Below are 13250 nucleotides of genomic sequence, written 5' to 3' on the forward strand. Positions count from 1 at the left end.
TCTGAAATCAGTTTTATTCTTGGGCTTTTCAAATGATTAACAATAACATTCCTTGACCACCTTCAAACAGCTGACAAATTTTTATCAGAATTTTATGAATTTTTAGCATCTTTGAAACTGGTATTTTCCAGCACCTTTCTTTACGCTGTAGTGCCCAGTGCTTACTCAATTATGGAAAACACTGTTTATAGAAGTTTATAGGAGCACTGTTGATATGTTTCGGAAAAAAAGAAAAAAACAACTAACCATCCTACAACCTTCTCTCACAACCCTCTTATAGAACTCAACATAATTGTATAAATGGTAACACCCTGACCTTAGAGTAATACCAAGAATGATGCTTCTGCCATTTCTGCTGCTTGAATAATAAGTTGGAGTTCAGCAAGATGATATTAGAATTGTCATTTTCACCAGCACAACTATCTCAGGGTCTCCTTTATTAAATATCGTGCAGAGTAGAATTGAGCTTTTCAGTAGGCTTAAAGTTAGGTTAGTCAAATCTGTATGTTTCTTATTACTGCTTAGTAGTTTGTATAGAAACTGAAGCAAAATACTGATGAAGTATATTAGGTTACCTTCTAAATCAGGAAATTTGCAATGTCCTCACTTGGGAATTTATTTAGGCTGGTGTAGCTTATGGATAATTAATGAAATAGGTTGGTCTGGGCTATCTTAAGTATAGCCCAGATCTAGGGTAGGCTCCTGAGCTGCAGAAGGTGGTTCATTTGCATGTGAAATTCTCTCTGAGTGTATAATTAATTCCACAATGTTTATTAACCTTGTTATTGTCAGGAATGCTCTGCTTCTCTATATTTGCCCTAAATGCATGTGTATGTCTGTGTGTTAACTTGTTTGCTTTGCTTTTTCAGATTCAGTCTGCACCCATCCTAACCCAGGAAGATCCTGTTTTACAGCTGAAGAGCTCTTAGGAGTTCTCTTCCAGAGCCCTTCTATTTGTCCTAAAGAGGGGGAGAGAGGGCCAATTTGGGCACCTGTTTGTAAGTGCAGGTGACTAAAACACCATCAGAATGTAAAAGCTGGTGGAAAAATGGTTCTAGAAGGATGGTCAGGAGAACACATCATGCTCAATTGCTCAATCAGGTGCTTCAGTGTCATGCAACCGAGAGGTCTGAGAAAGGATCAGGCACAGAAGCATATGCCCTCCTCCCCTTGGGCTGGCTTTTCTCTTGGGTATTGGTGTAGACACCTGAGGGACTGAGCCCGTTGCTATTCTTGGTCAGCTCCCTTCTCAAAATAGCCAAGCCCCTCGTGCCTGGCATGTAATCATTCCACTTAATGGGTGTCCGCATTTGTGAGACATTTGATTTATATAAAGTCAGCTCAGTTGCTAAGAAGCTCCATTAGCTCATAAATTATCCAGTTTCTTGATTTTTTTTCATCCTAGCCCAATCTTCCTAATTCTGCGTATTATGATTTAATATATAGTGCATCATCTACTTCTGGTGGAAATGATCAGAACCACTAATTTATTATCATCACCAGTATCATCTGTGGATTGTAAGCATCTGGGCTCTCTGTTCTTTATTTCCAAGGATAATAACAACAGTCTGATAAAGGAGCTTCCAAACCAAAACTTGGGATCATTCTCACCCAACATTACCCCGATTATAATCTAGACTGTAGACCCAGATCAACAGACTAGTCAAATGAGTGGAGCTTTCTGAATATGATTTCTGTGCCTTTTCCCGCTCTAATCTCTCACCAACTTTTCCATCCTTGAGTTTTAACCTTCCTGTTTTACATTTCAGGGAGCTATCTTGTATTTATAAAATGAGAATTATTAATTGTCTCTTGGTCCCCTTGCGTTTTAATTAGACCCTGCAGAAACAACAAAATTCCTGTCACCAGAAACTGGAGGATCTTTGCAGCTGGGTGGGACAGGCAGAAAGAGCATTGGCAGGCCACCAAGATAGAGCCACCCAGCAGGATCTCTCTGCTTTGCAGCAAAACCAAAGTGACTTGAAGGTCAGTAAGAGTTAGCTCATTTGTTTCATTCCTTCAACAAGTATCTATAAAGGTTTGCTGTGAGCCAGGCACAGTGCTTAGTGCTAGCAACGTACTCGTAAACATCTCTGCTCTCATGAAGTTTACAATATAGTAGAAGAGACAGATATTACATAATCACAAGAATGAACATATAATTTATTCACCGTTATAAAGGAAAAGTTACAGGAGAACATATATCAGGGAGACCCAATCTTGACTTCAATATCAGAAAAGATTGCGTTAAAGAAATGAAGGACACATAGGGATGGATGCATGAAGGGGTGAAGAGGAAGGGAATATGCCAGGCAGAGGCCTGCACATTAGTCTGGAGGTGGGAATGAGATCGAGCACAACATATTCAAGAGCTGAAAGAAAGCTCATTCAGTCAGACTGCAAAGAAAAAAAGGAAGGGTAGTTCTAGTAGACAGGCCCCCCATATCACACTGGGCCTTGAAGGCTACATTAGGGTTGAGAAGTGATAACTAAGGGAATTATAAAGGACCAACCAGGCCTCCACTCCATTAGAATGCTGTTGTCAGGAGTTCCTGTCGTGACTCAGTGGTTAACGAATCCGACTAGGAACCATGAGGTTGCGGGTTCGGTCCCTGCCCTTGCTCAGTGGGTTAACGATCCGGCGTTGCCGTGAGCTGTGGTGTAGGTTGCAGACGCGGCTCGGATCCAGCGTTGCTGTGGCTCTGGTGTAGGCCGGTGGCTACAGCTCTGATTCGACCCCTATCCTGGGAACCTCCATATGCCGCGGGAGCGGCCCAAAGAAATAGCAAAAGGACAAAAAAAAAAAAAAAAAAAAAAAAAGTTAAAAAAAAAAAAAAAAGAATGCTGTTGTCAGCTCTTTATTGAAGAATGATCTCTTTGAGGATAATTCACTGCAAAATAAAAATCATGTTATGGGCAGTCTCCTTTTTTGTCTTCACTAAATATTTGCTTAGGAGTATAAATTTAAATTTTTCTTAGAAAATTAAATATTAAAAAATTTTTAATTAAAAAATATTAAAAATGTGACTACCTACATTGGTGTAGGCCTAAACCTTAAAGCACATTATACCCAGAGACTTACACCAGTTGCTGTAAATGTCATCCTAGCCATTCCGTTCTTGTGCTCTTGAGAGTCTTAGAGGTACTGAAGTTGAAGCCTCTGCCATCCTGTTTTCATGTGTTAAGGATTTACAGGATGACATTCAGAATCGTGCCACCTCATTTGCCAGTGCTGTCAAAGATATTGAAGGGTTCCTGGAAGAGAACCAGGCCAAGCTAAGCCCCCATGAGTTGACAGCTCTACGGGAAAAACTTCATCAGGCTAAGGAGCAGTATGAGGCTCTCCAGGAAAGGACGAAAGTGGTCCAGAAGGAGCTCGAGGAAGTAGTGACCTCGGCCTTACAGCAGGAAACTGAAAAGGTAACCAGACTGCTGCTTTACTTGGTAGTTTTCAAAAAGGAAAATTTTGATATCTATGTAAATAAAAGGTAATGAAGGGAAATGACCTTACAGAGAGCATAGACTCACAAAAAAGGGTTAATTCAGGAGCTGGCCCGTGAGTCAGTATTTATTTTTGTAAGAAAAGTCCCAAAGGGCTTTAAGTCTGGAATCGTTGGTTGGAAGTTTATGATCCAAATCCTCCTCACCACCATCATCATCATCATCCTTGGGGAGGAAGAAGCAAATGGCGTATTTCTGACGTGAATCTAGACTGGAGATCAAGGGTTCAACGAAAATATCTGGTCAGTCTTAGTGGGCCACGAGCTCTCCTCAGGCTGCCACTCTAGTTTCATGGCACCATGGGAATCATGGCAATGGGATAAGCCTAAAAGAAGGTAAAGTCTCATGGTCTTGTGCATTCCGCTCAGCACTGGCTAACTGAAGTAGAGTTCTTTGTCCGGCTGTGGACTTGGACTCTAATGAGGGAGGTAAAAATTGTGGAAAAGAGAAATAAGTTACCCGAAGATGGATTCTGAAATAAATGAATATTTCACTTAGCATACCCTATTTTATTAATTAAAATGCTTGAAGCGTCGGAAAATAGAATTTGAGAGACAAATTGCAGAATTCAGTGCTGTTTGGCAGAGAAAAGGGTAGGAGTAGTCTGCATTTTTCTTAAGGAGAGCAGCCAGTGGAGTGTGACTGTGCTATCTCTTATCCTCCCACTCCACATGTCACTTCTGCTTACTTGGAAAGGATTCCCTAAAGCTTGGAGGGGTGCCAGCCCTAAATAAATAAAGCCCTTTCAATCCTGGGATTTGCCGCCCTCCTGCCCCTTTTTTAGGAGCAGTGAGAGGAGTTCCCATGTGGCTCAGTAGGTTAAGGATTCAGCATTGTCACTGTTGTGGTGCAGGATCAATCTCTGGCCCAGGAACTTCTGCATGCCATGAGTGTGGTCCAAAAATGAATAAACAAATAAAAGCAGCAAGATAAGATAAAATCTGGAGATTATCTTAAATCATTATTTTTCAATAGACTTAGAAGATACTTGTTTTTCTTTGTGGGTGCCAAGACTTTATATTCCACCTTAGAGGTTCTCTTTTTCTTTAGCCTAAAAATCTCCCCCTTTACTTAACCTTTGATTGTGTAGCTGAGTGTCTGAGGCCTTCTCACTAGACTCCCCTGTGGCTTTCAGAGTAAAGCAGCAAAGGAACTGGCAGAGAACAGGAGTAAGATTGATGCTCTCTTGGATTGGGTGACTTCAGTGGGCTCATCGGGTGGACGGATGGAGGAGCCTTCAGGAGGTTACCTGGGGAAAGGAGCCTTGGATACCACTGATGGTCACACTGGGGTGAACCAAGCCCCAGAGAAGCTGGACAAGCAATGTGAGAAGATGAAGGTGAGCATGTTAGCTTGTTTGCACTCTGCTGCATGATTCTCTACTTCCCTGGGCAGTCACCATAACCTCCTTGTCCTAAATCCAATGAGTACCTCTCAGTTCATAGCTTCTTTGATTTCTCAGCAGCCTTGATACTGGGCCTCTCCGCTTGTTTTCCCCTTGATAATCCTCCTCCCTTTCCTCTGGCCAGCTTTTGAAATATTGATGTACCTCTAGGTTGGAGCCTAGGCCTCTTCTCATCTTGCAGAACATACTTTTCTTGGGTAATCTCATCCACTCACAAGACTTCACTTACCATTTGTACATTTCCATGTATATGTTTGTCTCCAGCCCGAATGCTTGTCCTGAGCTTCAAACCAGTTTGTAAATCCATCTGCCTGTTTGCATCTTGGAAACATAAGTACCTCGACCTGAAAAATGGACCTCCTGTTTTCTATAATACCCCTCCCTCATCAAACATGTTCTCCTTCCTAGAGTCCCACTTACTTGCCAGGACTAAACACCACCCTAGATCCTTTCCCTCCCTCCTCATCCGATATCGAATTAGTCATCAAATCCCGATATCAAGCCAGTCATCAAATCCCGTGCTTCTTATATCTCTTTTAAAGTCACCCACCTTTCTTTTTATCTCCAGTGAGATGTTATTGCAGTTCAGACTGCTATCCACTTTCACTTGTGTTTTAGTTGCTTCTACTGGTCTCCTTGCCTCTTGGCTTTTACCCTCCAATCTGTCCCCATACCACTAAGTAATCTTTCTAAAATGCTGTATTCCTGCTTAACCCTTTTAATGGTTCCCTGCTGCCCTCAGGAAACCATTTCTTACTCTTTTATTCATTCAGCAAGTATTGAGCACCTGCTGTACATCAGGAATTGGAGATAAACCAATGAGCCAACCAGATACACCATCTCCAAGATTTTAACTGGCGTATGCCGCCATATTATTTGGCATGATTGAAGACTATTATGTATTTACGCACCTAAGAAAACACATGGATCACATATGTTAGTAGTGACACCCGTATAGCAAACCAAATTTGTTTAGCTGGAATGCTTCTATTGAATTGCCTGTGTGGGCCATTGCCTTATTTAGTATTAATAGGATTTCTGCCTCTTGCATGCTACTGTAGTGCTTGGAAGGTCTATTGTAGGGTGTACCCTAAAGCCACAGCAGTCTTAGCGTGGAGTGGAGGTAGTTCTGTCACAAGGAGCTTCCTGATGCTGCTTGCTGGCAGCTCCGTCCTAGGAAGGAAGCTGCCTTACTTGTGGATGGGTGAGAGTGGGGACTTCTGGATGGTATACAGACAGGCCGTAGTACTGTCCCTAACTATCTCTTAGAGCTGGATATATTTTATCCAGCTCGAAGAGATAGTAGATAGTCTCCCCAGCATCCCCGAGATGACATTGGAAGCTAAAGCTATCAGTTTGCTGTTGTCCCTCTCTAGGGAGTTGTGGAAACAGTATAGATAGTCAAGAACCCTGACTGCGCTCCTGCTGTTTTCTGTTAGACTCGGGAAGAATGTTTTAGAAACAAAACAAAGCAACTGCAATTGTCCTAAAAGGACTTATATTCCATTGAAATAGAAAAAAGATCCACCTGTCTGCACATAGACATAAAGCACATGCAAATAAAAGCTACAGATTATCTATACTATCCAGAAATAGTTTTTCCTAACATGCATATTGTTTATTTAATGAATGAATTTTCCAGGATCTTTTCTAGTAGAATCTTTAAGGTGACATATTTCACAGCTTAGTATTTGCAGGGGTTTTTTTGTTTGTTTGTTTGTTTGTTTTTTCTTTATTACTCAATGAATTTTATTACATTTATAGTTTTACAATGAATATTTGCAGTTTTTATGTTGCCATTTGTATGATTTATCCAGCTGACTCTTGCCTTCCATCAATGTGGGTAATTTTGCTTGGCCATTTGTACCTTGTCTTAGACCAGGGGCAGTTTCGTAGAGTCAGGTTCTAGTTACAGCTTGTCCCTTAACTATCTGCATGACCTTCGTCAAAAAATGTAACACCTTTTTGGTCTTGACTTATTCCATCTTTGGTAAAGGAACTATATTGTCTGCCTAACTTGCAGATAGTGCCACAAGTCAGATGAGATGATACATGAAAACTGTAAGATCCTAGCTGTGGCCATTCATCAGGGATTAGCATATGGTATAATGCTTAAGAGGGTGAGAGAGATTGGTGTTTTCTGAGCAGCTGGAAAAGTGGCCTGCTGAGATCCCTTCCTTCTTCCAGCTGTAGACATAACCAAGTTATTGTGGTGTCCTTACTGATTGTGCTTTGTTTATGGGGATTTTTCGGCCAGGCTTATCACCAAGAACTGCTATCTCAGCAGCAAAATTTCATCCTGGCCACTCAGTCAGCTCAGGCCTTCCTGGACCAGCACGGCCACAATCTCACACCCCAGGAACAGCAGATGCTGCAGGAGAAGCTGGGAGAGCTGAAGGAGCAGTATGCGACTTCCCTGGCCCGGTCAGAGGCGGAACTGAAGCAGGTGCAGACTCTCCGGGACGAGCTGCAAAAGTTTCTGCAGGATCATCAAGAGTTTGAGAACTGGCTGGAACGGTCTGAGAAAGAGCTGGAGAACATGCGTAAGGGAGGCAGCAGCCCCGAAGCCCTTCCCGCCCTGCTGAAGCGGCAGGGGAGCTTCTCAGAGGATGTGATTTCCCACAAAGGAGACCTGAGATTCGTGACGATCTCAGGACAGAAAGTCTTGGACACAGAAAACAGCCTTGAGAAAGGCAAAGAGCCATCAGCAACTGGAACCTTAGTGAAGGACAAGCTGAAGGATGCAACAGAAAGATACACGGCTCTCCATTCAGAGGTACGCAGGTTCCTGGCAGCCTTACACAGCTGTGGATGGTTTCTGGGGCTTACATTAGGCACCTCAGGACACAGTGAGCAATCCGACTTGAAGCTTGACCAAGGGCAGAAAGTCTTCATGGGCTCTGAAAAAATGTAAGATATAGGAGCCCTTGCACTTACACCTGATCCGAGCAATATCTGGGGTATATCTCTCTCCAGTGGTGAAGGATCATGGATCCTGACCAACAAGCCTGGGCTCCCCAGACCCAGGGCACAGGGGAAACTTAAACTAAGTACACAGTCTTTCTTCCTGGACAGAGCATCTAGGGTAAATCCTGATCTTCCTCCCCACCTAAAACTCCCTTTAGCTCCCAAGGTATAGAGTCTAGTCAGTTCTTCATTACCTGTCTCATACTTTTTGGCAACCCCTTTAACCACCCCCGCAAAGAAACATGCTTTATATCTCCCAGTCCCCACCTTTGCCTGCAACGCGATGTGTATCTCCTTGGGGATGTCATTACAACTTTTACTAAGTCTTCCTGGGTATATAATAAAGTTGGGGTGAATAGTATGGATTAAGCAATCAGGACCCTGCTTGTAGAAAATGATTGTTATCTGTCCTCGGAGGCCAGCACTGCCCTTGACTTTGTTACAGTCAGTAGCAGAGCCAGGCCTCTTTGAACTATGCCTAGGAAGCTGCTGCCTCTGACCTGACCTGCTGAAGCCTGCTTTTCCTTCCTTCTCTGGCACAGTGTGCACGATTGGGCGCTCACCTGAATACGTTGCTGGGCCAGTACCAGCAGTTCCAGAGCAGCGCTGATAGCCTGCAGGCCTGGATGAAAGCTTGTGAGGCCAGTGTGGAGAAGCTCCTCTCAGATACCATTGCCTCTGACCCTGGGGTCCTACAACAGCAGCTTGCAACAACGAAGGTGAGCCAGGGCACAGCTGTTGGCCTGCATGGCTTAGAGTACCCTCAAAGCAAACCAAATGCTTGCATAGGTTAAAGGCAGCGATTGGGGGGCCTTGGACAAGATCTGATTCCTAGACACTGTGTTCTAATGTCTGCAGCTCTGGATACACATAATTATTCTATTATTATCCCACTCAGTAGCTCTTAACTCCTAGAACCAGCTTTGATTACACACTCTGATGTTTTTCTTCTATCCTTTTTCATGGACAAGCAGCAGTTGCAGGAGGAACTAGCTGAGCACGAAGTACCTGTAGAAAAGCTCCAAAAAGTTGCTCATGACCTCATGGAAATTGAAGGGGAGCCAGCCCCAGATTGCAAGCATGTTCAAGAAACTACAGGTATGAAGCAGCAATAGCCAGAGTCCTCCCCTAATTCCTGATTCTGTCATGTATCATGTTGTGTTGTACAAGTGTCTGTGGCGATGGCTAGGGGCTGAGAATATAGTTTACCCTCTAATGGATTTTATTCTTTCACCATAGAAGGCCTTCTTGGTCTGGCTTCAACCCGTTTTTTGTGGCCTTCTAGCCACACTCGACTTTTTTCCTTTCCCAAGTAATCTAGTCATTTCCTCATTACTTTACCCCTGAAGTTTTTCATGCTCCTTATTAGCTGCTAACCTTTTATTGAGTGCTTATCATGCATGATGAAATTTTGCTTGTGGTGGAGATGGAACCAGGAAGTTACTTCTTTTGTAAAGTGCTGACCACCACTGGCCCCCAAAAGAAGCAAAAGATAAATCAATCTTCCTCTGGGCTTCTCTACTATAGTACTCCTAGTACAAATAGAGAACTTGGGAATTTATTTTCATCATTAGTTATGATGTGCCTTCCTCTACTTGTGCTCTCTTGAAGGACTTTGGTTTTTTTTTTGGGGGGGGGGGTGTCCATGGCATATGAAAGTTCCCAGGCTAGGGGTCGAATCAGAGCTATAGCTGCCACCCTGTACCACAGCCACAGCAATGTGGGATCCAAGCTGAATCTGCGACCTACACCACAGCTCGCGGCAACACCGGATCCCCTGACCCGAACCGGCATCCTCATGGATACTAGGCAGATTCATTTCTGCTGCACCACAATGGGAATCCCCTAAAAAAAAATTCTTTTTTGTAGAAAGCACGACACAAAAATAGTCTCCACTCTCTCTTCTCATGGCCTTGATTTTCCAGATTCCATGCTCAGCCATTTCCAAAGCCTCTCCAGCAGACTGGCTGAGCGCTCTGCTCTCCTGCAGAAGGCAATTGCCCAGTCTCAGAGCGTGCAGGAAAGCCTGGACAGCCTGTTGCAGTCCATCAGGGAAGTTGAAAACAACCTGGAAGAGGAGCAGGTGGCATCTCTGTCATCAGGAGTCATCCAGGAAGCCCTGGCCACTAACATGGTGAGACCTGTGCCCCAAGAGTTAGCATGGAGGGTGTGTTTGCCATGTTCTGTAATGACATCACTTTGGAAAAGTATCAGGAAAGGAATTCATTTCTGTGAATCTTCTAATAAGAGAGATGATGACTAATCCCCATAAAGGTATGTCTATCCAATTTTCAAGCCATTGGTAAGCTTGAGGAACAGTGGTGATAGCAAAGTCTTTGGTGGCCCAGGCTGGAGAGCTAAGGGTACAGAAGGTGTTCTGATGGTTCTGTTGCATTCCTCCAGCCCTCCTTGAGGTTACTTGAAGTTTATCAGTTTGTGGCTCAGATATTCCAAAATAAGCGAGCGGGGAACTGATAGACATGTTCTTGACGACAGAAACTGAAGCAGGACATTGGTCGGCAAAAGAGCAGCTTGGAGGCCACCCGTGAGATGGTGACCCGATTCATGGAGACAGCAGACAGCACCACGGCTGCAGTGCTGCAGGGTAAACTGGCGGAGGTGAGCCATCGCTTCGAACAGCTCTGTCTACAGCAGCAAGAAAAGGAGAGCTCCCTAAAAAAGCTTCTGCCCCAGGCAGAGATGTTTGAACATCTCTCTGATAAGCTGCAGCAATTCATGGAAAACAAAAGTCGGATGCTGGCCTCTGGAAATCAGCCAGATCAAGATATTGCGCATTTCTTCCAGCAGATCCAGGTGAGGCTATATCCACCAATTTGGCAGAATAAAGGGAAAAGAAGGGCAAGGGAAAAAAAAATTTACTGAGCACATGCTGTGTCAGTTAGTGTACTAGTAGAGACTTTACCTGCATTATCTTAAAGAATTCTAATAGCCATTCTGTAAATTAGATATTGTTTGTCCCCCCCCCCTTTTTTTGCCTTTTTAAGGCCACACCTGTGGCATACAGAGGTTCCCAGGCTAGGGGTTGAATTAGAGCTGTAGCTGCCATCCTCCACCACAGCCACGGCAAAACCAGATCCCGGCCATATCTGTGACCTACACCACATCTCATGGCAACGCTGGATCCTTAACCCGCTGAGCGAGGCGAGGGATCAAACCTTGGTCCTCCGAGATACTAATCAGATTCGTTTCCTCTGAGCCACTGTGGGAACTCCATGTTTGTCCATTTTTTGAAAACATAGCCTAGATGTGTTTTTCCACATCTTCAGCCCAGATCAGCAGGGATCCTTAGCTCATAGCCACTCAGTCTTTCACGTTGATAGAAACTTCATCCTGACATATGCTCTCACAATTAACTGCTGCAAGAGGAAGAGGGCATATCATATCTGTTTACATTTCATTGGTCAAACATATTTCACATGACCACCCCTGGCTTTCAGTGGAGTGGAGAAAGGTAACCCTACCACACGCCTAGTAGGTGCAGAGCTGGGAATCTTTGATAAAGGGTTATTACCTCCCAAGATATAGATGTCTATCCAGGAGTAGGGTTGCGGGTACTTAATTTGACCAAGTAGTGGCTAACCTGAGCTCCAGGTGGCTGCACCTGCTCACATTCCTGTCTGTTGTACCTCAGCATTTGCTCTATCCCTACATTGCTGCCTTAGGTTTATCCAACTATCTGACTTTTTCCACACTATATGCAGTCTCATTGTTTTGGTTTGCTCTCTTTTTGCTTTTTTTGGAAAAATTTTAAACATATAACAAAGTAAAAGGAATGGTACAATAAATACCAGTATACTTTTCACCTGGCTTTATCAATTGCTAACTGTTTTAACTGCAAACCATGCCCACAGCTGTGATCCATGCCATAGCTGCAGCAACACCAGATTCTTCAACCCACTGCGTGGGGCTGGGGATCAACCCACACCTCTTACAATGACCCAAGCCACTGTAGTCACATTCCTAACCCACTGCACCACAGCGGGAACTCCTAAGTTTTATTTTTAAACATTAATATAGCTCATAACTTTTTTTAAAGGTTACACTCAAGGGGAGTTCCCGTCGTGGCGCAGTGGTTAACGAATCTGCCTAGGATCCATGAGGTTGCGGATTCGGTCCCTGCCCTTGCTCAGTGGGTTAATGATCCGGTGTTGCCGTGAGCTGTGGTGTAGGTTGCAGACGTGGCTCAGATCCCGCATTGCTGTGGCTCTGGCGTAGGCCGGTGGCTACAGCTACGATTCGACCCCTAGCCTGGGAACCTCCATATGCCGTGGGAGCGGCCCAAAGAAATAGCAAAAAGACCAAAAAAAAGTTACACTCAAGGTATAGCAAAGGGAATAAGGATGCACTCTTACTCTCTTCCCTGTTTCTTCCATCCCATTCTCATTCACCCCCACAGGTAATGGATTTCAGGTTTATTCTATTTCTTTTTTCCAAAATAAACACACCATTTCTCATTCTTCCTTACCCAGAAAGGGGTACGTTATATAATCTTTTGCGCTTTCCTTTTTTATTTAATATGTGCTGGAAATCATGTAATTCATAATGGTCTTAGATCTCTTTTTTATTTTTTTAAACTTGGAGTTCCCATTATGGTTCAGCAGGTTAAGAATCCAACTAGTATCCATGAGAATGCAAGTTTGATCCCTGACCTCGCTCAGTGGGGTAAGGATCCGGCATTGCCAAAAGCTGCATTGTAGGTTGCAGATGCAGCTCGGATCCTGCATTGCTGTGGCTGTGACATAGACTGGCAGCTGCAGCTCCAATTCGACCCCTAGCGTGGGAACTAACATATGCTGTCAGTGTGGCCCTAAAAAGCAAGCAAAACAAAAACAAAAAACAAAAAAACTGTACATTAATTTTGAGGATAAACCATAATTTATTCCACCAGACTTTTATTCTGGTTGTTAACCAGGATTGTGCTATTAGGAATAACACCACAGTGAATAACTTTGTATATTTCACTCATATTATTGAAAGTATATATTCAGAATAAGTTCCTAGAGTGGAATTGTGGCAACAGAGGATGAATGGCTATGTGGTTTTGTTAGGTAATGGTCAGATTTCCCTCCATGAGGAATTCAGCATTTTGCATTCCCACCAGCAGTGTATGAGAGTACCTGTTTCCCCTGTAGTCTCACTAATAGAATACATTGTCAAGCATTTAAGTTTTTGCTAATCTTATTGATAAAACATGGTATCTCAATGTGATTGTAATTTTTGATTTCTTCGCTCAGTGAAGTCGATTATAGTTTTATACTATAAATAATAATTTGTAAACTATGGGTTCATATCTTTTGCCACTTCTGTCAAAAGTGTGGTCTTTTTTTTTTTTTCTTTCAACTTAAAAGAGTTCTAT

At 43.4% G+C, this 13250-nt stretch overlaps 1 protein-coding gene across 50 annotated transcripts in view; it reads left to right on the forward strand.

Annotated features, from left to right (window-relative positions):
* The window catches only part of MACF1 (microtubule actin crosslinking factor 1), a 357817-nt gene that overhangs the window by 236770 nt on the left and 107797 nt on the right, over positions 1-13250 (forward strand). For all 50 annotated transcript variants that reach the window (XR_014807490.1, XR_014807491.1, XR_014807489.1 and 47 more), the window contains 8 exons: positions 1837-1986; positions 3187-3420; positions 4637-4840; positions 7164-7682; positions 8416-8592; positions 8848-8971; positions 9799-10007; positions 10370-10687. Coding sequence is in view for 46 of the 50 variants with exons in the window: in XM_084963963.1 (XP_084820089.1) it covers positions 1837-1986; positions 3187-3420; positions 4637-4840; positions 7164-7682; positions 8416-8592; positions 8848-8971; positions 9799-10007; positions 10370-10687 (1935 nt within the window). In the remaining 4 variants the exon portion in view is untranslated. The remainder of the gene's footprint in view (positions 1-1836; positions 1987-3186; positions 3421-4636; positions 4841-7163; positions 7683-8415; positions 8593-8847; positions 8972-9798; positions 10008-10369; positions 10688-13250) is intronic.

This window comes from Sus scrofa, chromosome 6 (assembly GCF_054392235.1).
Source record: "Sus scrofa isolate SSC_HxYL_T2T_F1_AM1 chromosome 6, Sscrofa_HxYL_maternal_Yorkshire_Landrace_v2.0, whole genome shotgun sequence".
NCBI classification, from domain to species: Eukaryota; Metazoa; Chordata; class Mammalia; order Artiodactyla; family Suidae; genus Sus; species Sus scrofa.